A 26,355-nucleotide genomic window follows, 5' to 3' on the forward strand; every position below is an offset into this window, starting at 1 on the left:
TTCTTTTCTTTTTGTTTGTATTGTATTCTGTTTTTGATTTATACCTTTTATGTTAATACTGAAAATCAATAAAATTTTGTTATGAAAAAAAAAAAGAAATTATTAGTTGCTATTTATCACCTCAGAAAAGTTCAATGTGTTAACAGGCGAAACATTTAATGAAAAAATAAGAGTAGGAAGCTGATGTTCCTCTCTCAAACTGTACCAAGAATGAAGCTCCGCAACATCTTTGGCCTTGACGCACTTACAGTAAACCACATGGACCTGGTTTTCCAGCAAACTGCTTGTTTTTGCGGTCTGGTCTTTCCAGGGATTGGGAATCTTTTGCAGTGTGGATTTGAGCTCCTCCCACAGCGTGTCACGCAGATTAGTGTTTGGAGCTGCCATGTACGCGCAGGTAGATGCGTTTTATTCCAAGGAGAAATACGTGAATGTCTTTTGAAGGCGTCGTGCGTCTCATGCGTCGCTGCCCAACAGGTGTCCGCGGTCCGCGTCCACACTAGGCTCATGTGCGCGGCGGGTTCCCCTCAAACCAGCGGCCAAACTAACTTTCAGGCGCTCCATGAGCCACTAAAGCTGCGAAGTGACGGCGTTATGCGGGAGTCCATGGAAACAAGCGATTAACTGCGACTTTTTCAACTTTTCAACTGTGTCCGAGGAGGGAAAAAGACTGTGGAGGAGGCGAGGTAGGTGTTTGTGCGCACATTACAGGATTATCTTCATATAATCCGTCTGTGGGACAGCAGTGACAGCAGTGTGATCATTGTGAGTTTGAGTTAAGTGATATGTCCTCATTCTGTTTCCCTCGATCACAACCCTGTTTTTTAATAAACTGCACTCTTGCACTGCAAGTTATATAAATCATGATTTAGAAACTTAGAACTTAGAAATTGGCTTTGTTTAGTGGAAAATGATAAGCTTTCTTCAAAAAAATGTCTGGACTTTTAAAGACAAATAATAAAGCAAAATAATTAATACAAATAATTGGAATGAAGATAACAATAATAATCTATCTCGGGAGTTGACTATTTCCTGGGAGGCATTCAAATCTTAATAACGGTGACTTTTTGTGTGGACATAAGATCAATACAGAGGTGCTATTTTTAATCAAACACCTATGCTATAATACTTAACAGTACTTTAAAATTAATAAAACTGTGCTGTCCCAAAAAAGCCTGTGATAGCTCACTGGTGACGTCATCATAGCCAATAAAACACCCTTTAATTAAAGTCTTCTACCTTTTTTGGTCATTACACAAATGATACATCCAGTTGTCCCCCTTATCTTTATCAGGCAGGCCTTCCTTCAGCATCACTTCCATTGTCTGTTCTGCTTAAATCTCTTGTAATGAATCGGACTGCCTTGCTCAAGTGCCAGGAGCTGTTTGGCAGTGAGCCGGTGTGGAGATCAAGGTCTCACTTTAACACACAACAGATGCCTCAAGTCCTCCGGCTACCTGATTACTGCAAGGTGATAACAATAAACTCAACATTTGGTAATCTCATTGACTTTGTTTCCTTCTCAAGCCCTCCTACTCCTTCCTCTGTGGATGGAAACTATCTTTAGCTAAATCAAGCAGGAGAAAAATTATATCATTCATACACGCACATGTAAATTTCATGAAGCTGTGAATGCTGGAAGCCTGGGAAGAGGTGTCAGTGACTGAGGTGCAAGGCTAATTATAGAGAAGATACTGAGCGCTGTGTCTCGTTGAGACTTATTGGATTATAGTAATATCAACTATTGAGGATACTTCTAACTCCAGGGACAACTAGACCATAGCGACTGCAGTCCTTCTCACAATAACCAGGTAACTTCTAGGAGGTAGTGAGTTGGTGAAGGGGAAAGTGAACTGGAAACTGGCATGAGGCGCACGAGAGAGCGTTGTTGTGGGCTGCAATCAGCTAAACCTGATAAATCAAGGTAAGATTGCTAGTTCTCAGGCTTGTTGTGACGTCCTAAAACATTGGACTGGCAGTACTGTAGACAGAATCTAAGCAAAGCTAAAAGAAACAATAAGAATTTCGTTGCAGGACCCCTAACCCTAACCTAAAAAAAAACAATTGGAGACAGTAACACAGCTCCCTTCTGGTTGAGTCTTTACAGCTCTGTTCATAGCAGCTGGTTTTAGAGGATGTAGTGAACCATTGTACTCCTCTCCATCCTTGTCTTCTACAATGCAGGCATCTTTTGAGATCATCTTTTGAACTTCCACGTGAATTACTACGGAGACAAAATGCTCTATGCAACCCTTTAAGTATATTATTATCATAGAGGATCAAATGTTGAGTTTATTATCATCACCTTGCAGTAATCCGGTAGCCATGATGGAGGATCCATCCAAACTTGAAATTTCCTCATCTTCAGTTTGGCCTAAGGCAGTTGTTATTGTTCCCTCTTTGAGGGACAATCTTGGCACGAGTCATGAGTTTTACATTGTTAAAACACCAGACAGGAATGCAAAAGTATCCTCAAAAACAAAAGGGTTACATTGGGTTTTCAACACTGACTCCAATGCAGAAGTGTTAAAGCGTGTAGTTTTTCTCGAGGGACCACTGCGTGCGTGCTCATAGAAGTGGCTACATTTCCCCTGAACTCCATGTTAGAATATCCTGCTATTTAACTTGTTGATTCTTTTCGTCGGACAAGAATATTTAGGTTTTTAAATACCTGACATGTTTCGCTGATTACTTCCGCAACCATCAGAGTCATCCACATCAATAAGTTAAATTGTAAAGCCATGGACAAAATGAACTTTATTAAATCAGAATGTCCTGCTTTACAGCAGAAAGACGTATACTTATGGCCTTTTGTAGAAAAGGATTTTGTCTCCAGAACTAGATTTCACATCCATAGCCACTGTACAGGAGGTAAGCCTTTGTATGACCTACAAACACATTTTTTCATAATTAAGGGCACAGGTTTGTGTTTTGTCACACAGCCTTTTGTCTGTCATCACTTTTACTACTTCGTTTTTTTTGTTGTCGGAGCTGTAAGTAAAGACTTTTGAGAGCATAATCAATGTTATTTTAAAGTGAGTGTGGCTTGTTGTCCTGGTTGTTGTACTGACTGGCTCTGAAGCTCCAGCTGGTGGTCTATGGTTGGGGAAGCGAAGGCCAGCTCCGCCCCCTGAACTCTTCCATACCATACCATCTTTATTTATAGAGCACTTGAAGTTGCTACGGTGGACCAAAGGGCAGTACAGCGAAGTAAACAAAAAGGTACACAATTAAAACATAATAAAAACTGAATTTTCCAGGTTGAACTTGAAGGACCTGGAAGGTTTATGTGGGCCCTTCCAGTTTGCTTACAATGACGGTAGCCGTTCAGCCTAGGCTCATGTGGGCCCTGGGGCTCAGGCGGATCCATGGCGGTCCTCGTTTCAGCTCTGGCAGTTTTCTTTTGGTAGTAACATCTGTAACAAGGACGGATGGACTGAATCGATCAAAATGAATCCGTGTTTTTCTTTTAGTATAGTCAATAACAAGTGAGTGGGTAGTCAAACAAAATCCTATTATCAGTCCTCAGCCGTTTTCTTAACTCGATGAATTCTGACATGTCAAATTTTTTTGAAAATAGCATTGGGATCTGTTGCTGAGTGCTGTTTTTGTTTTTGGTAGTTTTTTTTCATTTTTTTTTCTAAACACGAACAATTACAATTTTTTTCATTGTTTTGTTTGGCGCCTTTTTAAAAAACTTTTAAATAACACTACAATTCCTGCCCCTGTAAGTGCACCAGTAAATCAGCTAATGTTGCTTAGATAATACTGTCCATGTATTTATAAATGTCATAAACCACGACGATGTTCTGATGAAGAACCACTGTAAAACACACTTTCTTTAATCAGTTCCTTTATACAACATGCTTTACTTTTCACTGTTCTCAGAGTTGTCCTCAATGTGCATTTTCACATGCACTTTATTGTAAACAAAAAAGTATTGGAGGCCTTAATTCCGAGCTGTGTTGCATTATACAACGATTGTGTGCTCAGGCTGGAACCCTCAGTGAAGGTAATTAGGTTTGGGGTTGAGTTCTGGTTAAATCAATTACTATTCTTTTTATTATTATTATTAGTAATAGTATTTTAAATATCTGTTCAGATTATGCCTGATATATACACATGAACAAAGTTTCTCAGGTGAATAGATATGGGGATCCTTTCAGATACTCAACAATAAATAATTCCTCTAGTCTCAGTGTTGTTGGGATGCTATTGTCACCATGCTTCACCAAAATACATTAACAGGCTTTAAAGGGTACTTAAGTGCAGTTTTGCAGACTTTAAAAAAGGCTGTGTGTTTTCTTTATTTAAAATTGCCCACTGCTTTAGCATAAACCCCTCTCTGGTGAATTATTAGTCAGCCATCTTGCAGAGCATTTGTCAAGCTCTAGTACGAGTTTTGCTGCGTCTTTGGTGTCCCTGACTAGGGCTGTTCTTACTGCCTCATTCTTTATGACAATAATTACAATAATCTTTTTAAAAACTTCAGGTAGCATTCAGGTACTTCCCGGTTCTTTCTGTTTCCTAATTATTGTGGTCACTGTACAAAGCTATTTCATTTTTAAATTATAAACAAGAAAATATTGCATTCACTTTAATGTCACATTTATCATTAGGGGCTATTTTATGCAGATTGATTGGCAAAGTCAGGATTTTACCAATTTAAAACTGAACCTCTAACACAAAATAGAAAATGAAAAGGGCTTCAGAAGTCTCTGAAACAAATTAAGGATGCATCTTAATCTCCATGTAAAGTCTGCAGCCGCTCAGTAATAAGCGGACGAGGCATCTTGTCTTTGACCGACTGGGCCTGGTGTGTCTGGAACAAGGCCCGTGTGATTTCAGCTCCAGTTGGTCCTTGTTTTAGGGCTAGACAAGGCAATGAATGATGGGAATTTGCCAGATCCTCTGAAGTCCTGCAGGGAAAAAACCTCCATTGAGCATGGTATGACATAATGATAACGGGTTAGTAAACGGAGGATACAGATACGCACGGTTGATGTCAAATTACCAGTTTGAAGCCTGTTTACAGAATTAATTCAGCAGTAAATCCTGGCTAAGTAAATCAGCTAAGGATAAACTAACATTAGGATTATGAATGAGACATACAGATTGAGAGGCTTGAGGAGTACACAGCTGACATAGTTTATAGACACAGACTGTGCTGCGTTTAATGTCATGAAGGCAAAATTAGCCATTTTTTTTTTTACAGTGGCAAGAAAAGATATGTAAACCCTTTGGAGCTTACTTTTTTTTTGTTTGTTTGTTTTGTTTTGGTTTTAGTTTAATGAATTTACATCTGATCTTCATCTCTGGATCCGTTCAGACCTTCCACTACCTGTAACTTGTGTCCTGAGAAAACCAGCCACAAGTGGTCATTAAAAAATAACAAGACAAAGAAGATCAAATGCAAAGTTTTATACTTTTTTCAACAAAGGACACTTGCAATTAAAATTACCTTGTACACAATGCAAGGAAAGATTCACCAAAACACGAAGATGAAGCTGAATGACAGCTTTATTGCAGTCATATGAGGACAAAAACTAATGAGTCACTGTCTGAGCCGATGGCATTAGTTTATTAGCTGTCCCAGGATGCTCTCGTGTTCAGACCAGGAGAAGAACGTGGGCACAAAACCACCTTCAAATGGATCCTGATTGACCGTAATGTGTTCATACCTTGCATTGGTGTTTGCCACCTGTAATTGGAACTCTTAAGATCCATTTTAATGCAAGAACAGGTATAATAATATTCATTCATTCATTCATTATCTTACCCGCTTTATCCCTTGCGGGGTCACGGGGGTCTGCTGGAGCCTATCCCAGCTTATTTTAGGTGAGAGGCAGGGGTTACACCCTGGACAGGTCACCAGTCCATCGCAGGGCCACAAATAGACACACAAACCATGCTCACAATCACACTCACACCTACGGACAATTTATAATCACCAATTAACCTAATGTGCATGTTTTTGGACTGTGGGAGGAAGCCGGAGTACCCGGAGAAAACCCACGCAAGCACGGGGAGAACATGCAAACTCCACACAGAAAGGCCCCTGCCGGGCCTGGGAGTCGAACCGGGGACCTTCTTGCTGTGAGGCAACAGTGCTAACCACTAAGCCACCGTGCTGCCAGGTATAATAATAAAAATACAAAAAAATAATAACGGGTTTTTTTCAGGTATAATAATAAAAATACAAAAACAGATTGTGATTAAGCTATTAAAACAAGTCTTTATTGAAAACTGCAATTACATATTTAGAGTGCTGGTGAAGAAAAAAGTAAAATGCATAAATTACTGCAATGAGAACTCCTGAAATCTAATCAATTAATTTGATCGTAGGTGTAGTTTAAAGCCACTTCAATTGATAAAGACACTAAAGTAGCTCTGGTTCAACGTGGCACTACCAAACCACAACATTTCAGGATTAACCTGACGCTAAGCTCGAAGTTGAACCTGAGAGGAAGAGATCTAATTTAGATTTAGCCTGCAGATTCTACAGTAGCTCAAAGCCCTAGCTGACCGTAGACAGTTACAGCCTCTGATTGGTCCAGTCTGCAGTCACTGTAGACTCCCAGAGATCACACCAGCCTTAAGTGTTTCCTGTGTGAAAACTACAAAAAATATTTCATTCATTTTGTTTTCTTGGCTCATTATCTTCCATTAAAGAAAGAAAGAAAAAACAAATGTATAATGAACACACTTGTTCAGACCTTGATGACGAGCTAGTGATGATCCATTAATTTGTACCAGGGAAACATGTAAAACATGCAGGACAGCGTCCCTTCAGGACCGCCATTGAACATCCCTGGTTTAAAGGTTAAGACTTTTAAGTGTTAAAAAACAGTCAGAATCTGTTAATAAACAATAAGACACTTTTTAAAGAAGAAACATCAACAACTCACACTGTCATGATCCTTTCCTGGCCTTCCTCACCTGCCTGCCACTCCCAGCTCATCAGTGTAATCAGCTTCACCTCTGCTCCCTCACCAGATATATACACACTCCTTCACCCAGACTGGGTGGAAGGTCTTATGCCCCGTTTACACGTAGCAAAAAACTGTGGTGTTTTCATGCGTTTTGGCCTTTTGTTTACACGAAAACGAAGCTTAAAGCTCGATCATTCCTGAAACCTCCGGCCAAAGTGGAGATTTGCAAAAACTCCGACTTCACGTTTGCTTGTAAACAGAGGGAAACTGAGATTTAGGTTTCAGAACGTCACATTATGCGACAGAAACGTCACCAGCATCATGTCTGCGACCTGTGTTTACAATTTCTTTGGCTACGTGTCATTTGTTGATATTTTCTTCCAGGATTCCGATTGGCTAGCACAGTGTTTCTCAATCCTAGTCTCATGGGCCCCTGTCGTACATGTTTTAGATGTTTCCCTGCACCAACACACCTGATTCTAATTAAAGATCCTCATTAGCTTGTCATCAAGGTCTGCACAACTCTGTTGATGACACAGGTACTTGTATCACGGTGTGCTGAAGCACGGTAGCATCTAAAACATGCAGGACAGTGGCCCATGGGGACCAGGATTGAGAAACACTGGGCTAGCATGACTTTATGCTTCTTGTTACACTGACCCCTATAGCCAGCACCCCTTAACAGCGTATTTATGCGGGTTCGTGTAAATTATGGTATTTTTCAAAACGTAGAGGGGGAAATATCCGTTTTTGTAAATACCCGGCTATGTGTAAACGTGGCCTTAGCGCCGTGCAAAGCCTTCTAGCAGTTTTCTCTGGGTTGTCTTGTTCCTGCCTACTCGTTGCTTGTCTGGTTCCTGGTTGCTCGTATTTCCTACCTGAAGGTTTCTGCGTCTAAGGAGGACTGATTTTTGGCCTGTTCAGGTTGTGGACTACCACGTTCAGCTTCGGCTAATAAATTGAACTGTTCCACCGGCCTCGATCTGTGCTATTCTCGGGTTCAACCTCACGACCATCACACACACTCTGTATCATCCTAAAACACCCAAACCCACACTACTGTATGGATCAGTTTCCCCATGGATTGTGGGTAATTATTTAGTTTTACTGCAGTGCAGGGTGAAAATGTACCTCACTGTCAAAGCAGCTGGAAACATGAAATCAATTGCTGTACAAATTTGATTTCACATTCACCAAGAATTAAAAGAAAAACAATCACATCTATATGAACTGTTATAATTTGAGGACATATGATGATAACGCCTGCTGCATTGTGGGGCATGGTGTGACGTCCATACTGGTAGATACAGAAGTGAATGATATGGTAGAAATTTTAAACAGCAAGTGAAAAGTCAGAAGAAGGGAATAGAGAAAAGAGACGGACAAATAACTTATCAGTTTACTGTGACAAGTTCCAACCAAACAAGAAAACACTATTTAGAGGAGATGGAACTATTAAATTGTTAAAATCCATATGGGATCTTGGAGACTGCACCGCTGAATCCACCTGCTTCCTACACTTAGACACCCACATGTTTTCTTTTCTTATATGCAGTGTTAGTGTATACAGTTTTTTTTTTTTTTTTTTTTTAATATATATTTTTATCCCGATTTTTTTGTTTTCTCCCCATTTTAATCACCCAGTGCTCTTACCTAAGTCCGTCCTGGGCATTGTTCCCCTCTACCAACCCCGGTAGGTCCTGCACAGAGTTCAGATCTCCTCCTTACTTGAGGAGTGCGCAGGCCGCTTCTTTTCACCAGACAGGGTGGGGTTTCTCCAGCCGGACGTAGCGCGTGGAAGGATCACGTTATTCCGGCCAGATCCTCCCCACCACATGTGGCGCCCCGGCTGGCCAGAGGGGGCATGTGTAGCCCAGGACTGTTGCATGTTTTTGTGAGGGTAGCTCACATTAGCTACCCAGGGGAACACGGGGGAGAACATGCAAACTCCACACAGAAAGGCCCTTTCGCCAACCCCACCCAGGGTGTGGGCGCTGAAGTCATGGGGGAACTAACACGCACTCAGCGTCCACAGCGTCCCAGGCAGGAATTGAACCCAGGACCTTCATGCTGTGAGACGGCTGCGCCACCGTGCCCCTAAAGCCCCAGATATACTTGCTGTTGGTGCTTGCGTTCGCGTCCGTTCATGTCTGTTCACGTGCACCACCAATCGCTACGTCGCTCACGTAGTACGCGAGGAGAGTGCGTCGTACCGGCGGTGACCAATAGGGGGCAGTAAGGAGAGCAACAGTTGGAAAAGTGATTAAATATTTAGTAGTAGCGGTAGTAGCAGCGGTAGTAGCAGTAGCAGATTAGAACAACAAACACGTTTACATGACACTATTGGATGGATGTAGGAGATTATAACATTGCTTTGGTTGCGATCTCGGCAAAGGAAACGGCGCCAGCGACCTCCACGTAGTCACTTGTGGCCAGCTGGTATCTGACCGGGACCAGCTGGTATCAGACCGGGACCAGCTGGTATCTGACCGGGACCAGCTGGTATCAGACCGGGACCAGCTGGTATCTGACCGGGACCAGGGCAGCGCCAACTCGGGGCCAGAGCCAGAACTGCAGGTCGCGTACGCGTTCAGTGTCTTTTTGAGAACTTGCACGTCGACGCGTGAAATGAATGCAGGATACGCGTGTCGGCCATGATGCGTACGCGTACGCGTTCTGAACTGCAAGTATATCCCAGGCTTTAGTGTATACACAGTTGAGCTGTTTGGGAGTTACCATCTCTGGACTTACATGAGTAATCTACTAACAGACGGGACCAGGACTTACAAACTGTTGAGTCAGCAAACTCTTCTTCCAAGCTCAAACACATCAGATGGGCCTTTATTTGTATGTACTGTATTGAGTATCTGTTTTCAAAGTCTGGCACAGCTTGACTACATAAACTAATGTGTACGTAACCGTAGCAAAAGTTAATAAATGTATGAAGACGTCAAGGAAACAATGCCACAGTAGGGGCAGTTCATGCATTATGTTTTATATTTACATGTATGTGGCAGGGAAACAATGAAAATATATCTCATTGTTTCTTTTATGCTAAATTATAGTAATATTCATACGCTTTTGCACTTAGCTACACAGCAATATCGAAGTTTAAGTGTATATCTAATTATTACAGTTAAATATACATATTACAAAACAGATGAACATAAACTGGAGCATGTTGCAATGGAGGACCAAAACTGACATCATTAAAAATAAAAGCAGAAATATATATTCAGGGGTGCACACAAGCCGGGACTCCAGGGCTAGTCTACTGCATGTTTTAGATGTTTCCCTGTCTTCAACACACCTGATTCTAATCACTGATTGTCATCAACATGTCATCAAGGTTTACACAACTCTGTTGGTGACACAGCCTTGTCTATCAGGGTTGTGTTGAGGCAGGGAAACATCTAAAACATGCAGTAGACTTGCCCTCGAGTATCGGCTTGTGTGCACCCCTGTATATATTTTGTTTGTCCTTATAGTTAATATACACTAGCTTCTTTGTTGGTTTTATAATGTCCACATAACATTAATAGATCATTTTCGAAATTCTCCCATTAGACAATATTAATTGAGGGCTGATTGTGTAAACAAAAAGGTAGTGAGAGCGGCATTATACATACACTTCAACCAATATGAGAGGTTTGTATGTTTATCCCAGTGTGTCACCACTGGTTGTGCAAAAGTCTTGATTTTGGCCCGATCCTGCTCCTTCCTGTTTATTGATCAATAGTGGAGGAGTTGCACCACGAAGGGCAGCCCTCCTCATTTGCATAGTGAGGTAGGAATGCATATGGTAAAGTAAAAAGAGGAGAGGAGGGAATGTAAAAACAATGAATGCATGTATAAGGAAAAGGAAAAACAAAATATATACATTTCTGCTTTTATTTTTAATTATGTCAGTTTTGGTCCTCCATGCTACCCTCAACATGGTAAGACGACACAATCCTAAGCCCTGTTGAGTCCTGTCGTTATTAAAATGTTTGAATACATGATGATTTCATCTTACTCATCTAATTAAGTACTTGGTCTGGATTTTGCTGGTGTCATGGTTACAAGTTATAAGTGGAGACCCTGTATAATTAACAAATTAACATAAATTAACATCACCAAAGGCTCAAGAGCTATGTGATGGCATAACCACGGCCATAGAAAAAATATCAAATGAAATCCTCAAACACCTGAAAATCTACCAACATCTGTCACTGTACAAAAGGAGAAGTTGCAGCTGAGCTGATTGACGCATGTATAAAATGAGCTTGGAAAGAGCTACCTCACTGATGTCCCCAAGCTTGTATCCTTGATCCAGAAAGATTTCTAAGTGTTGCGAGGAGGAATTGTAACATTACAAAGTAGCTTTACAAGCTTTACTTCTAAAATGTTTTTTGAAATGTCCTTGAAATGCACACACGCAATATCTTGATTTTATACAGTCTACCAACTAATAAAACTCACTTGATTTTTCTTTTCTTAGGGTGCTTTCACACCTGTGGCCCGTTTGTTTTGTTCCGATTCAGGGGCTAAATTGATACAGTTGTTTCGTTTCTCGTTTATGGGGTTTGTGTTCACAAGGCAACCGTCTGTAGCGGTTCAGAGCTGATAAATGCCATGCGCGAACCAGCTGCTCTCTGATTGGTCAGAACTGAATGCGGAAGGAGTTTCCTCTTCCGCACCAACAACAAGCCCCTTTCACAGAGAGGGCGCAAAGCGCAGTCTGCAGCCGGCTTTCCCATTCATTTATGTGCTACCGGCGCAGAGCGGACCGTTTGCCATTTGCCCGAATTGAACATTGTTTAATTTCACCGTGTCACGCTGGGACGACGTCTCGGCACGTCTAATAAGAGAGAAGGTGGTGGAGGCTGCGCCGACTCTTCTCCTTGCGCCGCGCTCGTACATACACAAGGAATGGAGTTGTGTCGGTTGCTGTGTCGATTATGTTCTCACTACAAATTTAAAAAATGAACCGCTTCACGTCTCGAATGGAATCTGGCCATGACCACCTCTCCTAGGTGATCTCGGCTCGCTTGTTTTGTGCCGCTTCCGAGCGCGATTGCTGTGTTCACATATACCAAACGATCCGATTTTTATGGGGGAAACGCTCCCTGTTCCGGAACAACTGCTCCAAACGGGACAGGTGTGAAAGCACCCTTAGTTTGCTCAAGCAAACACACCAGAAAAGCGACCTATTGGTTATTTTCTTTCTGAAGTCACTGCAGTTGAGAGATCATGCTCAACCACAGCTGCAGGCGCAAGCAGCAGTACAATGGAGTTAAGACGTCATGTAACTGTCTCGGGTCAAAAGCGGGGGTTTGAGACAGGGTGCAGTGGGACTTCAAAGTTCGCTGTTCATAATGTGAACCATGTCTCTTTAAAAGAGGATCTCCGAAAAGTTGCAATCAGAAGTAGTTGATCTGCATGAGGCTGGAAAGGGATAGGAAGCAATGTCAAAGTGTCCAGGCCACAGTCTACTGTGTACTGTTGATTTGTCTCTAAATGGCAAGATTAATACTGAGACTACAAATGGCAAACATCTCATTGAAGATGATTGAACTGGCACGGCGGCTGGATATCAAAGAGAAGCTGCTTTCTTCCAAAAAAATCATCGCCGTGTGATGTCTGCCAAGGAGTATCTTGACAGTCCGTAATAGTACTAGGGGAATGTTTTGCGCACTAATGAGACAACAGGGGAAATCTTCAGAAAGAATACCCAGCACTTTGAACTTCCCAACATCAAAACATCATCTCACTGGTGCAGTGTGGTGCAGGGAGCATCGTGATTTGGTTGCTCCACTGCCTCAGGGCCTGGATCTCGCCATTAAAACGGGGGAAGTGAATTCACAAGTTTACCAAAAGATCCTACAGGAAAATGTCAGGGGAGCTGTCTCCCAGACCAAACTTAGTGGAAGTTGGGTGATGAAGCAGAGCAATGACCTTAAACATGGAAGTAAATCTGCCACAGAGTCAATTCAGAAGAGGAAAATCCATCTTTTCAAGCAGCCCAGTTGGAGTTCAGACCTTAACCAAGAGCCAATCACGCCAGAACTCCCACAAATGTGTCAGAGCTGTTCTCCAGTTGTTTACAGCAAAAAGCTCCAAAATCCCTCCTGAACCGTGCAAGTATGATCCAGAGCTACAAATGTGTTTGCTTAAAGTAAATGCTGCTAAAGGAAGTTTCATCACTGAACAACTACAGAGTTTAATTTATTTGATTCTCCAGAACTGTGAATGTGAAATGGTTGTTTATTAATTTGCTAGATTTCATGTGGCTCTGTAACAAAGACTCTGTGGTCTAGTGACAGTCCTTGGTCTGACAGTCCTTGGTCTGCCCCCCCAATGAACTGTATATACACATTATTCTAAAGTCGTTTTAGCCAACATTCAGTTTACATTTTTGATTTTTGTCTCTGATTTTGTGTCCTTCTGGGCCTGTTTTACTGACCCATCCGCTCCTTAAAGCTCTAAAAGCACCCTGCTACCGATAGCAGCATTGATGCAGAAATATACAGGGATTTTGCAGCAACACATGCTGAATTTAGAGCTACATCCTTTTCGGGGATGTTTTATTGATTTTTCAACAAGACAATGCAAAGTGACATTGTGTACAAACAGAATATTTCACTTGAGAATGTGTGGAGACACTTGAAACAAAAACAAAATAACCTCAAAGAACAAAATAGCATCTGAAGCACTTGTTTTTAAACTCTTTTTGGAAACTATCTTGATTTACAGTCTAACAATAAATAATACGTTTTTTGTAACTCTACATTTTTATCCCAGATTTTTCTGATAAGGCCTGACTTTTCACTGCAAACCCATTAAGATATACTGTAACTTAGTATCTGAAGTTGAAGGCTTTAAAGGCTTAGCCTCTAAACTGTGACAGAGGCTGAGTGGCAGCAGGAGGTTCAATTTGCCTTGTAAAATAATTACAACTTTTGTCTTTAAAATTTGTCTTTAAACATCTGCATCATCGGCATTCACTACTCTCCATTCTAATAGTCACAGGTGACAGTGAACCTTGTTTCAATGATGGAGCAGTTGCTGTCGGGAAAGGGCGGATACGTTGAAGACCCCGTGAAAAGGGGATCATAAACGTATCCGGGGATAGCAGGGGCATGTGCATGTGCTACACACACACACACACACACACACACACACACACACACACACACACACACACACACACACACACACACACACACACACACACACACACACACACACACACATGAAATATATGGTCTTAAAATGCCACCTTTTAAAGGATGCAGCTGAGTTGAATCACAGCTACTATTGTTTTCCCAGGAATAATAACGTTGTGGTGCTTAATTACAGCCTGCGTGAGCTGATATAATCTCTTTGTGATGCTTTTGCCTCTTTAGAGGTTGTAATATCGAAGGAATTGAATCAACGGTGCACAGCCAGAGACAGATTTAGCTTGGTCTCCTGCCATGTTGTAATTTCGCTCTTTGGAGATAAAGCCAAAGGAGCAATTTGTTGTTTCAAAGCCTGTTGACTAGGGAACAGGTTATTTATCTCAAGGAACCGGTCTTTAATTCCAGCTGCTTATCACAAAAGATCAATAAGATCAAGAATGATTTATTTCAGCTGTGCTTTGTCATTTAGATTTGATGTTAATTTCCAGTTTGGAAAATTCCGTCTTCATAACTTGATCTGATGGAAATGTTCCAGGAAGAGCTTCTTTCTTTTGTGAGATGGGTGAGATATTTCTGGACTTGTTAGAGGCTGTTTAGACCTGCTATTATCATGGTGATCCCATCATGTGGACAACTATAATGTGTGTTTACACCTGGCACTAGAAATGCATCATTTCAACATATACAAACTCAGCAGCAACATGCTTAAGACGGAGTCTGCAAAAGCAGGATCAAAGGATTTGCTGATCTGTGAGAAGCCAAATAAACGTAGCCTAACAATGAACATACATTTAAAAATTAGAGTTCCTTTGTTACTACCACCGCAGAGGAATTAAAACATGTGAGCGCATGAATAGAAATGTTTCACAAAGAGGATCTCTTTCTCTTCATGCATCATCGCCTACACTTCAGGATGTTATCTTAAAATATTGTCCTACTAAAATGTATTACATCCCATTTGCACGGAGTGCAATTTCATTTGAGTTTAATAATTTTACTGTTGATTTCTAAAAGACTAAATCAGTAGCTATAAAACCATACTCATTTACATCTTTATTTTATTTTTTATTTATGTTTATAATACATTATTCAGGCATGTGAGCCAGTCTTTCTGCAAACGCTAAACTCGACCTGGGAAAGGTAGTGCATGTAGTAGTGCATGTCTAAGTACAGTTGATCCACATAAGTATATTTAACTTTGCACACAAAACTAAATATTGGGATGAGTAACGCATATAAATACAAACACAATGGGAGCAAAGCTCGGTGAGGTGAAAACACCAACAAAGCCCCACTCATAGGTTGTTTTCAAATACTGTATGTGATGTCAACGTGTTGTGGGAGTTGTGATTTTGTACAAATGCAGAACACGCAGACGGGTGAGACTCTGAGGAGCAAGGATGGACAGAGAATCTCCAGTTTATCCAAAAATCCACATCCAAATTATAGGACTTATTCAAATCAAAGTTTCTAAGACTGACACGGTTTTGTCATGAAATATGGCTTCTTCTTGTTCACTTACTGTATTTTTCTCTGGTTTTGACTTTGTTTACATGTGGAGCTTTGCTTCCTTTTCTGTTTTGAAAACGTGCCAAACAATATCTTTTCATGTTAAAATATCAGTTCAAATTTAACTTGAAAAAAATGTCTTCTAGCTCTTTCTGTCTCCATCACTACTACCGGTACGAACAATCAAAAGTAACTTTGGACTCCCGTCCTGGTTGCCTTTTGCGACAACTGAGTAATGTATAATTATTAAATTATATTATTAAACAGATATATTGAGGACATCAATTATCAATAGCTGGTATGAAGCCTTTGTTAAGCACCACAACATGGATCTACATTTATTTACATATAAATGTATATTTATTTATTCATCAAACATGCAAATTACCCCCCCCCCCCCCCCCCCTGGAATAAAATGGATCTTCCAAAAAGTTAATTAAGGGTTGTATCCACAGACTTGGGTTAGCCAAGTTATTGAGTGATGCTGGGAAATGCTTATTTTGGAATATCTGTAAAAGTATCAATATTGTGATTCTATGTGCAGGTTAGTATATGCAGACATGAACTGAAAATATGAATAGATAAAAGGCTCGTCAAGGACTTTTAAAAAGAGAGACATGGCATTATTCCATCTTTTGAAAGAACCATGAAAGACATAATTTCCTGTGCCAACGCATTTTTCCTGCCACCACGGCAACAAGCTTTTCTCTAAAGAAGCACGTTTCAGGGCAGCATGCTCTCTTTGACCGTCTCTGACTTTTTCTTTGTTAACTTTTGAAAAGATCAAGGTGTACCCAAATAAATGTGACCTACGCAGTGATTTCTATTTTCCTCCTTTCCAAGACCATAAATGTTCAGAGGGGTTTAGGTTGACTCTGGACCGTTAAACACCACAATACTATGTCTGTCCTACAAGAATCCTCATTGAATAGCGTGTTGACTCTGAAACAGAGGTCATGGCTATTAATGCATTAATGGACCATTTTGCATAAATTCCCTATGTGATAACAGATAAGCACTATGTATGTTGTTTAATTGTATGCACAAAGACTGAGCAGATGTTTGGAAAGCTTCAGTAACGCCTGGTTCTTCTTCAGGGTTCCGTGTGGGATGTTAACGGACTGGTGGTGCGTTGAGGCTGAAGGAGCATGGTGAAACACCAACCCTTACAGGTCTATGAGAAGCAGGTCCTTTTGTCCTTTGTCACTGGGATCTATGGTTGCCGCTGGAAACGCTACCAGCGTTCCCAAGACGACACCTCCAAGGTAAGATAATAAAAATCGTATCATCAAGTACGGATGTCACGTGAACAGGGAAAGACACACTTTTACAACTCGGGATAATAACAAAGAAATAAAAATCTGGCAAATTTCAATCAGACAACAGCACTTGCATATATTTATGACTAAAGCGCAAACCAGAATACAGAAGCAAAGTGTAAAAAGACTAAGAACACCTCTATAATGATACGTTGTGGCAGTTTGCTGGTTGGGAGTGGCTAGTTAACATAATGACTAGGAGGAATTACATTTAGTAATGGTCTTAGAAAAGCAATGTTTGATGTCTATCAGTCTGGAAAAGGTTAGCAGACCATTTCTGGAAAAACTGGAGTTCACCATTCTTCAAAAAAGATCATTGATAAATGGAAACTATTCCCGGCAGTTATCAATATCTCTCAGAAATACACCCCAAGATCATACTGTGCGTTGCTCTGAGGAACTTCAAAAAGAACAGAGGATTAAGTGTATTGTGGTCAGGTGGTGCAGTAACACACACAATTCACCAGCGTTCTCATTCAGAAATGTAACAAATCTAAATAATGAGATAAGAGAAAACTAGCATGACAATAAAATCATTGTTGAAACCCTCAGTGAAGATGTCTGCAGAAATGATAAGTGATTAATGACTCCGCCCAACTCCTGCTGGCAGATCTGTTGGTCAACATCGGAGGGAAGATTGAAAAGAAATTCAGTCTCAGCCTTGGTTCTTTTAAAAGGAACCCTGGCTATTAAGACATGTAGGTCTTAAAAGATAAATGCTGGTATCAATTATAACAATGTGATATAAAAAACCTTTTTGATGTCTTCGTTTTTATAAAATTTGAAAATATAATTTAACATGTAGGTCGCCATTGTTGTTTACATTCTGGGTAGTGACGTCAGACGGTGGCTCCTGCTAACCCCCGTACACTGTTTTGACACCCAGAAACAGATGAAAACACAGCTAAACAGGTGACGGCGCACCTACAAAAAAGTTAAAAAAAAAAGAAAAAAAGTGCAGCCCCATACAGCATGAACTATAAAAACACCATAAAACTCAGATAGACTAAGCGACCACACGTTTCAACTAGCAGATAACCGATGCTACGATAAAAACCCCAGCCAGATCTGGCGTCATTAAATTAAATAAAGATGTTCTTGCCTATTTGAAGCGAAGTCTGCGCCTCCCGTTTCGTCAAAGTCCTGGGCCAGTCCCCTCAGCCTCTGGTCTGTCATCACCCAGCACCGAAGCCGGTTTTAGGGGGAGAGGGGTGGGCTATGCCCACCCAAACCTGCATCCTCCCCACCGGCGTCTCCATCCCGGCGGCGGCGGCGAGAGCGGAGAGCGGATGGCGGTGCGCTGCAGGCTCTAGAGCCCCGGCGTAGGCTACGCAGGCTACGGCGTAGGCTACGCAGGCTACGGCGTAGCCTACGCCGTCTACGCAGGAGCCTAATGCACTGGTAAGATACGCACGAGATTGATCATTTTTGCAGATCTCCCGTGCATCACAGAACTTTGATCCAGTTTGCCTGAACCGAGACGTCTTATGGGCTCCCTCTTCGGCCTCCACGGCCGGGAGAGTGCGGCTCATCTATGTTTTAGATACCTGTCCCAGTTAAACTAACGCGGCTTATCTTCCCAGAGCCACCGCTCTACGTCATCGCCCCCAGAATGCATTGCGCAGGTAAAACATGGCGCCTCCCGCAGGTCAAAATATGTGATAAACATTGTAGATTTTTAAAGCAATTAGATTATTTTATGTGTTTCTAACAACATATTTTAGTATAAGAGAACAATTGTGGCTAATTAGGGAGTACATGTCTTAATAGCCAGGGTTCCTTTTAAGAAAGCAGTTGGCATGAAACTGGACATCTTGTTCATGTGCACTTCAATGTACAAGACTGTCTGACCACTCCTGACCCAAACTGTCCTGCGCAGCCCTGCGGCGCTCTGAGACGTCTGGGGGGAGAATTAGGAATGAAGAGATGCAGGAGACAGGAGCAGCCAGTCAGCTTCAGAAAGTAGAAGAGTTAAGAAGTTGTTAAACATCCCATTTAGCACAGCTGAGGCTAAGTGTTGGCTAGCGTTGATTTAAAGGCCAGTCTGAATGGTCACATTTTGTACCTCCTGCTGTGTTGCAGGATTTTGTGTCTGGTAGAATCCACAGGGCTCAGTTAGCCTGTTAAACGTTAACGTTTTCAACAAAAAAAGGCTGAACAAGTACACTTTGTTTGGAAGGGTTGCTAGGAGAAGGTCTCCTCTCTCTAAAAGGAACATGGCAGCGTGGCTTAGGCTTGCAAAAAGTGGAATATCAACGAGCCACAAGACTTCTGCAACAATGTCTTTGAGACAGTCTGGACAAAAGTGGAGATGCTTGCCCATTTGGCAGCAATCTCACTTGTGATGTCACACGCAGGGTCCGCTGGAACAGAAGGGAACTTCTCCCCCAGACAGTGTGGTCAACTCCAAAATATGACTTTATTAAAGACTTTAGATGAAAAGCAATTATGGATGGGTTCTTATTTCTCTTTTCATTTTTAGCGTAGTTGGATGTACAAATGCTGTATGTGTTTATAGTGTTGTAGATTCCTGCTTTACTGTATGTAAAAAAGGAGAATTCAGAGGGCAGTTTGAGGCAACTTTTCTTGGGTTATTTACCGAACAACACAGAGGCTGAAAATGACACGACCCAATCCTGCTGACGCTGCACTGAAAGCTGATCACATCCAACAAATAAATGACCTATTTTTTTTTTGTAGCTCTGAAGACCTAAAAAGTAGGTCAGGCTTTGTAAAATGCTGCGACGCAACATCACCAAGCGTGTAATCCTGTCGGTAAAGTCCCAATTGTTTCTCTGTATTTGGTAATTGTATTTCTTCTCTACTGGTAACAGCTATTGCTGCATTGTTGTGTGACGTGGATATGTTCTTTAAACTTAGTTGTGGGGAGTTCAACCATACGATACTGTTTCTTAAGGACTGCTAATTTATCAAATACATTTGTCATTAGTTTTGTAGAGCATGGACAGATGCTGGTTAAAAAAATCATATATTGTTTCTAGGTATATGGCGTCTGCACTTCACACAACGCAGGGGCGCAGCAGCAGCTCACGTACGTGATCGCCAAGTCAACCTGCCGTCGTCCCGGGGAGAAACCTGCAGCTCTGTGGAGAATTACTGCTGGCTGAAATAAATCATTTAGGAAGATAAATGTTGGTTTAATAGATGAAATCTTACAGTTGTAGCTACGCCTGTTAAGAAATTTGCTCCGAAAATTTCCGGATTTCTGCCTGCCTGCCGGCTCGGGAGCTGATTTATGGTTCCGCGTTAAATCGACGCAGAGCCTACGGCGTAGGGTACGGCGCGCGTCGCCGCGTAACCTACGCCGTAGGCTCTGCGTTAGTGTAACGCGGGACCATAAATCAGCCTTTATTCCGACGAGGTTGCAACAACGGGGAAAACCAGTGATTATGTACATTCACTGAGTGAATATTATGAAAGTAAAATATATATTTCTCGCTAGAAATGTAATCAAAACGCATTTTTATGCAGAAACTAACTCAAAATATTGATTTTATTCACTAAAAAATAAGAAATGTCCGCCATGTTTTTTTTTTTGGATTCAGTCCGCAGATCTGAACAGCCAATCACAGAGTGAGCTGTTTGACCGACGGCCGACGCCGATTCGACATGTCGAATCGGCTGAAAAGCTGCCGACGGGCGCCCGACCTGTGGCGAGGTGCGGGACACACCGGGAAAACTAAGCCGACAGACGCGCACCGACGCTCATCGACGGCCCGACGGCCGACAGTTGGCTTGGTGTGTCAGGGCCTTTAGATGTTACCCTGCTTCAGCAACCATGATACAAGTAACTGTGTCATCAACAGAGTTGTCCAGGCCTAGAAAGCAATCCAATGAGGACCATTACTTTCAGGTGTGTTGAGGGGGGAAACATCTAAACCATGCAGGACGGTGGGCCCCGAAGACCAGGATTGGGAAACATCGCTATTGAGATTTTTTTTTAAATCAATGATTAACAGAAATGTATGAAAAACATTTCTCTGTCCGTTTCCCCTTTTTCTCGCTTTATTTGTCTTACTTTAACTTTCTTAATGAAAATACCATGCGTATTTGGCTTTTAGATCTTTTTTAATTAAGATGATCTACAGCAGGTCCTGTAGACGTTGATGTTATCCAGTGGTTTTTTTCCTGCATTCCTGAGGGACCTCCAGACCTGGCCCTAGTAACTGGAACAAAAAACAACAAAGTTTTCATAAGTGGTGAGTGGTAGAGTCGGTGCAGTGTTGGGCGTGAAAAGCAAAGCCAGACGCCAGCTGTGTTGGATACTCACTAGGCAGCCTCGGCTCCTGCTGCTGGATGCCTCTTTTCTGTCATGGAGCTGGTGGCTCAGCCATGAATTAGTCCATTTATTGAGGCTGTAGGGTGGGAACTGTTGATGCACTGGCCCAGCATACAGCTTCCTCTCTCCCCCTCACTATCTCATTTACAAGGCTGCGTGTGGTCACACGCATGCACACAAACACAGTGTTTGACCATAAGCAGAGGATGGCATTCATCAGGAGGAGCTGTGTCTGTTTTTGATCAAACACAATGATTGTTGATGGATTGGATTGTGAGGACAGCCAGTGTTTCAGCCAATGTGCGGTCACATGCACATCTAAATCAAGCTAATGGCAACAATCTATCTGAGGATTAAACTGGAGTTTCCGATAAATCCAGGTATACATGCGCAAGAAGACAATTGATTATTGAGTGAGATGCGTTCGACTCCGCGATGGTAGGTGGTGCCACACACACTTTTGTGTTCCTCCGTATTCTTCTTTTTTGTTTCGTCTTCTTCTTCTCTTACTGTGTTGATATTCTGGCTTTAGCAGCGTCGTCACTTCCAGAAAGAGTCCCGGGGCCGTCAGTAGCTCGGCTAAGCGTGGGTTGCGTATACATGCCGGAATAACTCAAATTAGGACCAGATTATCTGGCACTAACAGCTCGATCTCAAGAGCTTCAGTTCGGTTTGACTACTCCCCGACGAAGGTGTATACATGGGTTTTAAAAATTCGATATCCGTCGGATTAAGGCAACAATTCTACTTTCTGTTAGTGCATGTAAACGTACTGACTGTTATCAGCATCCTGAACAATTTTTACAATAATGTTTACCTTTTTTTGCACAGTATGAATGATCTTTATTAATAAATTAGTAGGCCTGTAACATATTCCTCCCCCTGAAAAGAAAAGCTGCAAAGATGATTTAGTTGTTAATCGGGAGGTGTAAGAAGAGATTAATGGTTATATTTCAAACCAGTGATGTCATCAGGTGATAGAAATGTCGATTTTTTTGCAAAAGAGGTCTCCATGAGGGAGAAGAATTTGACTTTGTCAACACGTGTGAAAAACAATGTTGCTTAAAAACAGATGGGAATGGTTTTCTGACGATGGAGAATATCATTATCAGGAGTTTCAGGATGTGAAAGACGAGGGAAGCCAAACCCTCCCATCCATGATCTCCTATCCGTGATCTCAGACTGCAGTACATACTCATCGTCATTCATCAGTAGCATTTGTCAATATACATAATATACGTTGGAAATGGATTTCAAGTACAGTCCTACAATATGAAGGTACATTCCCAAGTGTCACAAAAGCCTTTTTTTTCTACATTTTCCTCATGCATTTATTTCAAGGAACTTCGATCCATTTTTCAACAAGACCAACAACCACAGACACCAAAATCAGCATACCGGTAGATTACAAAGGCTGGTTCAAAAGACATTACAGTTACTGGACTGGTGTGCTTGCAGCCGTGACCGTTTCCAGAAGAGAATCTGTGGAGACTTTTGAAACAGAGAAAATACAAGAACATGTCCCCCTGCTGTGGCACACCTTAGGACTTGTTTTCAGAAAAAAATGGTCAAAATAACCCTGAAATACATCATCCTTTGATGTCCTCAATGCTACACCACCAAGTGTGGTGGGACAGAATGGCAACATTATACAGTATATTAGTTCAATGTCGGCAGCTTTACTGTCTCCACTTTGTTTTGGAACATGTTCCAGATCTTTGATGTAAAGATGTATCCATGTACAGATGTCTAGTAACTTTTATGAGGATATTAGGGGAGTAACAGTAAATCCCTTAATAATAAAAATAATATGCTGTATATTCATGTGAGTTAAAAAAAACACAGCTGTGAACAATCGGGCCACATTTGAACAAGGGGAGTCAAACCAGAACTTGAAAACCAAGAAACAAACCAAAACCATCCAAGCAACAAATGAAATGAAGTTGGCATTCTCCACATTATCCCATATTTCTCTGATTTAGCTCTGCTTTGGTTTTAGTCGCTACAAGCTTGTCGTCCTCATTTCCACACTCGTCAGTATTTCTTTTTCTTTCTGACCAACACTGCAAACAGCGCCATGAAAAACTAGAAACTTAAGAAACTGGTTGTTAAAAATTGAAAAATATAATATTTAGTCAGATCTGGTTTATAGGGAGTTTTGTTTGTTTTACACTAATAATACATCATATAGAATCAGTTAAACATACACTCTGTCCTGGTAATTTAGTTGTTGATTAGATGAGTAAAAGCAGTGCCTTTATGCGATTATCATTTCCCATATGTTGTCAAGAGATGTAAGAGGCTCCTTCCTACTGTTAGAAACAGAAGGAAGGAGTCTCATTTGGCAACTAGAGTTCTCTCTCATAACCTATACCAAGGAGATTTTTTTTTCTTTTTATTTAAAAAAAACTTTAACTTTTCTTGTGACTGTAATTCAAATCACAGTAGTATTGTTTTTTTTTAATCTGATCCTACTCCAGAAATGGAAAACTAAAAGTAGACATTATCAGTGAGAATTAATTTTAAAGGAGAGGTAGATGAGGACTGGGAAATGTAGGAATAAGATGAATTTTTAATGTATACAGACAAAATGCCCAGCCTTTCCCTTCACACCTCCATCAAAAGTCATGCCACCAGAATCAGACCTCCAATTGGATAAAAAGGAAAAAAAGATGTCTATAATTATGAGGGTTGTGATGTTGAGGGTGGCGATGTATTGTTAAGCCGGAGCTAACAAGTGGCCCCGGAATCTGGGGCGTATGATTCAGAAAATATTAAAGCCATTTTTAATCATACAAAGCATGAGACACTAGACTAGACAAACAAATGGGAAGATAATCTCTATGTAAGAGATAAGAGACTATGTAAGAGATTCTATAAGAGATGATTCCAACATTAAGCAGCAAAGCAAACGCATCATATAAACATGAGCATGACATGTGCCCCGGAAATACGGAAAAAGCAGCAAGTTGCTACATCATACAAATATGAGCTTGCTCGTGGTTGAGTGCTGGTGAAGACGGTCCAAGAATCACCATCTTAGACAAAAACCGCTGAGCCAGCTGTTAAAAAACAGCAAAAACACAATATAAATACTCTTACATACATTATCATAAAACATGTGCAAATAGACACAAGGAATGAACAGTGTTTTCCTCATGTTTCACCCAGATAACAAGGCATAAAACTGTTTCCACGGTACCTGTCCAGCTGAAAAACATTCACTGTGGTATGTATCGCTCTGCAGTCCCTCCTGTCCTGACCCTTGTCCAACTTCACTGCTGCATCCTTTTTTTACTCTGTAACCACCTCAAATATAAACTTTTTTCAGACCACATACAGGTTTTTGGTGCATTATGATTTTGGCCCGTTGAGCTGGTTCCGGTGGCAGCTCCACCCCATCCTGCCCTACAACACCAGTCACACACACTCCAGGGGAGGAATCCTCATTTCTACTATGAAAACATGCAGAAAATTTGGTCAGAGGCAAAAAATCCTTTCTCTAGGTCAAAGACAATAACTGGGCGTGTTGTTTTACAGTGTCTCAGCCTCCACAGTTGTTTTTCATATTAATCTCAAAATACTTATTTAATTGTTAACTATTACAGAGTAAATTTATTTTTTTCTTAAGTAATCACTTACTCCCCCTATGATATTAATTGTATAAGATTCACCAAAAATATGACATTTTGGCCACACGGCTGTATTCTCTGAAGTAATTGTGGCTGCTCTCCAGGACACTGCTTCCACTAATTTGACAATGTCCGTCTGGCTTCACAGCTGTTTTTTTTTTTTTTTTTTTTAAGTTTTTATAGCCTTTTTTCATCTCACAAGGGGAAATTATTCTCTGTTTGGCCTTGAATGTCTTAAAAACAAGCTTTTGATTGTTTTTTCTATATACATTAGAAATTCAGCCTCTGGGCCATGTCTTTATCTTTACCGTTTCTAACCATCTTCTCTATGCGGGATTCTGAGTGGGCAGGGAGGCTATGATAATGAGGCACTGTGCTGATTGGCTGCCTGAATGACGCGATACACCGCTACGAAAAAACGGCGGAAGCTCCGGCCGGCAGAGTTAAGCCTGAATTACGGTTCTGCGTTAAATCGACGCAGACCCTACGCCGTAGGCTCTGCGTTGGTGTAACGCAGAACCATAAATCAGCCTTCACACCGTGTCATGCATGCATGCGAGCGTCAGCGACAAAATCAATTCCATTGCTTTATTTTCTATTGGACTGTACTAACTGGCCGCAGCAACGCAGCGCTGTGCAGCACGACGCGGCGCGCCGTTTTGAGCTGAACATTTGTCGGACGTAGGGTTCTATTTTCTTCCTGTCGCTCGCATTGAAAGCCGGTTGAAAGTGCTGTAGGAAACGGACATGGATGTGGAACGGCTGATCCAGTTAGTTGAAATGAGAAGTTATCTCTATGATACCTCCTCATTTCACTACAAAAACCTCAATAAAGTGGCAGCTGCTGGAGGGAGATGGACAGAGAGTGTCTGATGTCGCAGTGCGATTGAAACTGGGTCCTCCAGACCCAAGACCACATCTGTAACCACTAGGTTATTTTTTATATTTACACTTACACTTTTCTATTCACACTCAGTTTCAGGTGTACTGAGCCTGATGTCACTGCCAGACCAAGAGAACTATCATAGATCCACCTCCATTAGTTTTACTGCCACAGGTCGACAGGTTGTCACAGATGCATGTGGCCACTTCTTTGAAAGAAAAACTATATGAACATGCATACAAATGTTAATCATTAAAATGAAATATAAAGTCAGTATAAATAAACATGTGAGTATTTTGTTTCCTTTTGATGCCTTTAAAGGCATATACTGTAATTGGTTTTGGGATTTTCTATGATCATGGACCCACTTCTTATATAAGTCTCTGCAGATGGTTAGTTGAGACGCAGTAGGGTGCAAAGCTGATCAGTGTTCTGCAGGATCTGTTGACTTACCTATCATACTCTACACCTCCCCCTCACATGGCACGAGCTTTTAATCCTGTCAACCACTGAGGGGAAGAGTCCTTCAAGGCTCCTCAGACTCTCCTCCGTATCTTTGCCACACATGTCAAGACAGAGGAGTGGAAAGATGGTTAAACAAAATAGTCCAACTTAAG

At 41.4% G+C, this 26,355-nt stretch overlaps 1 protein-coding gene across 2 annotated transcripts in view; it reads left to right on the forward strand.

Annotated features, from left to right (window-relative positions):
* Nucleotides 1-367: 367 nt before the first annotated feature.
* The window catches only part of gdpd5a (glycerophosphodiester phosphodiesterase domain containing 5a), a 41,950-nt gene continuing 15,962 nt past the window's right edge, over nucleotides 368-26,355 (forward strand). For both annotated transcript variants that reach the window (XM_061740220.1, XM_061740221.1), the window contains exons 1-2: nucleotides 368-686; nucleotides 16,702-16,869. In XM_061740220.1, coding sequence (XP_061596204.1) covers nucleotides 16,753-16,869 — 117 coding nt within the window. In that variant the 5' untranslated portion in view covers nucleotides 368-686; nucleotides 16,702-16,752. The remainder of the gene's footprint in view (nucleotides 687-16,701; nucleotides 16,870-26,355) is intronic.

Source organism: Cololabis saira, chromosome 14 (assembly GCF_033807715.1).
Source record: "Cololabis saira isolate AMF1-May2022 chromosome 14, fColSai1.1, whole genome shotgun sequence".
NCBI classification, from domain to species: Eukaryota; Metazoa; Chordata; class Actinopteri; order Beloniformes; family Belonidae; genus Cololabis; species Cololabis saira.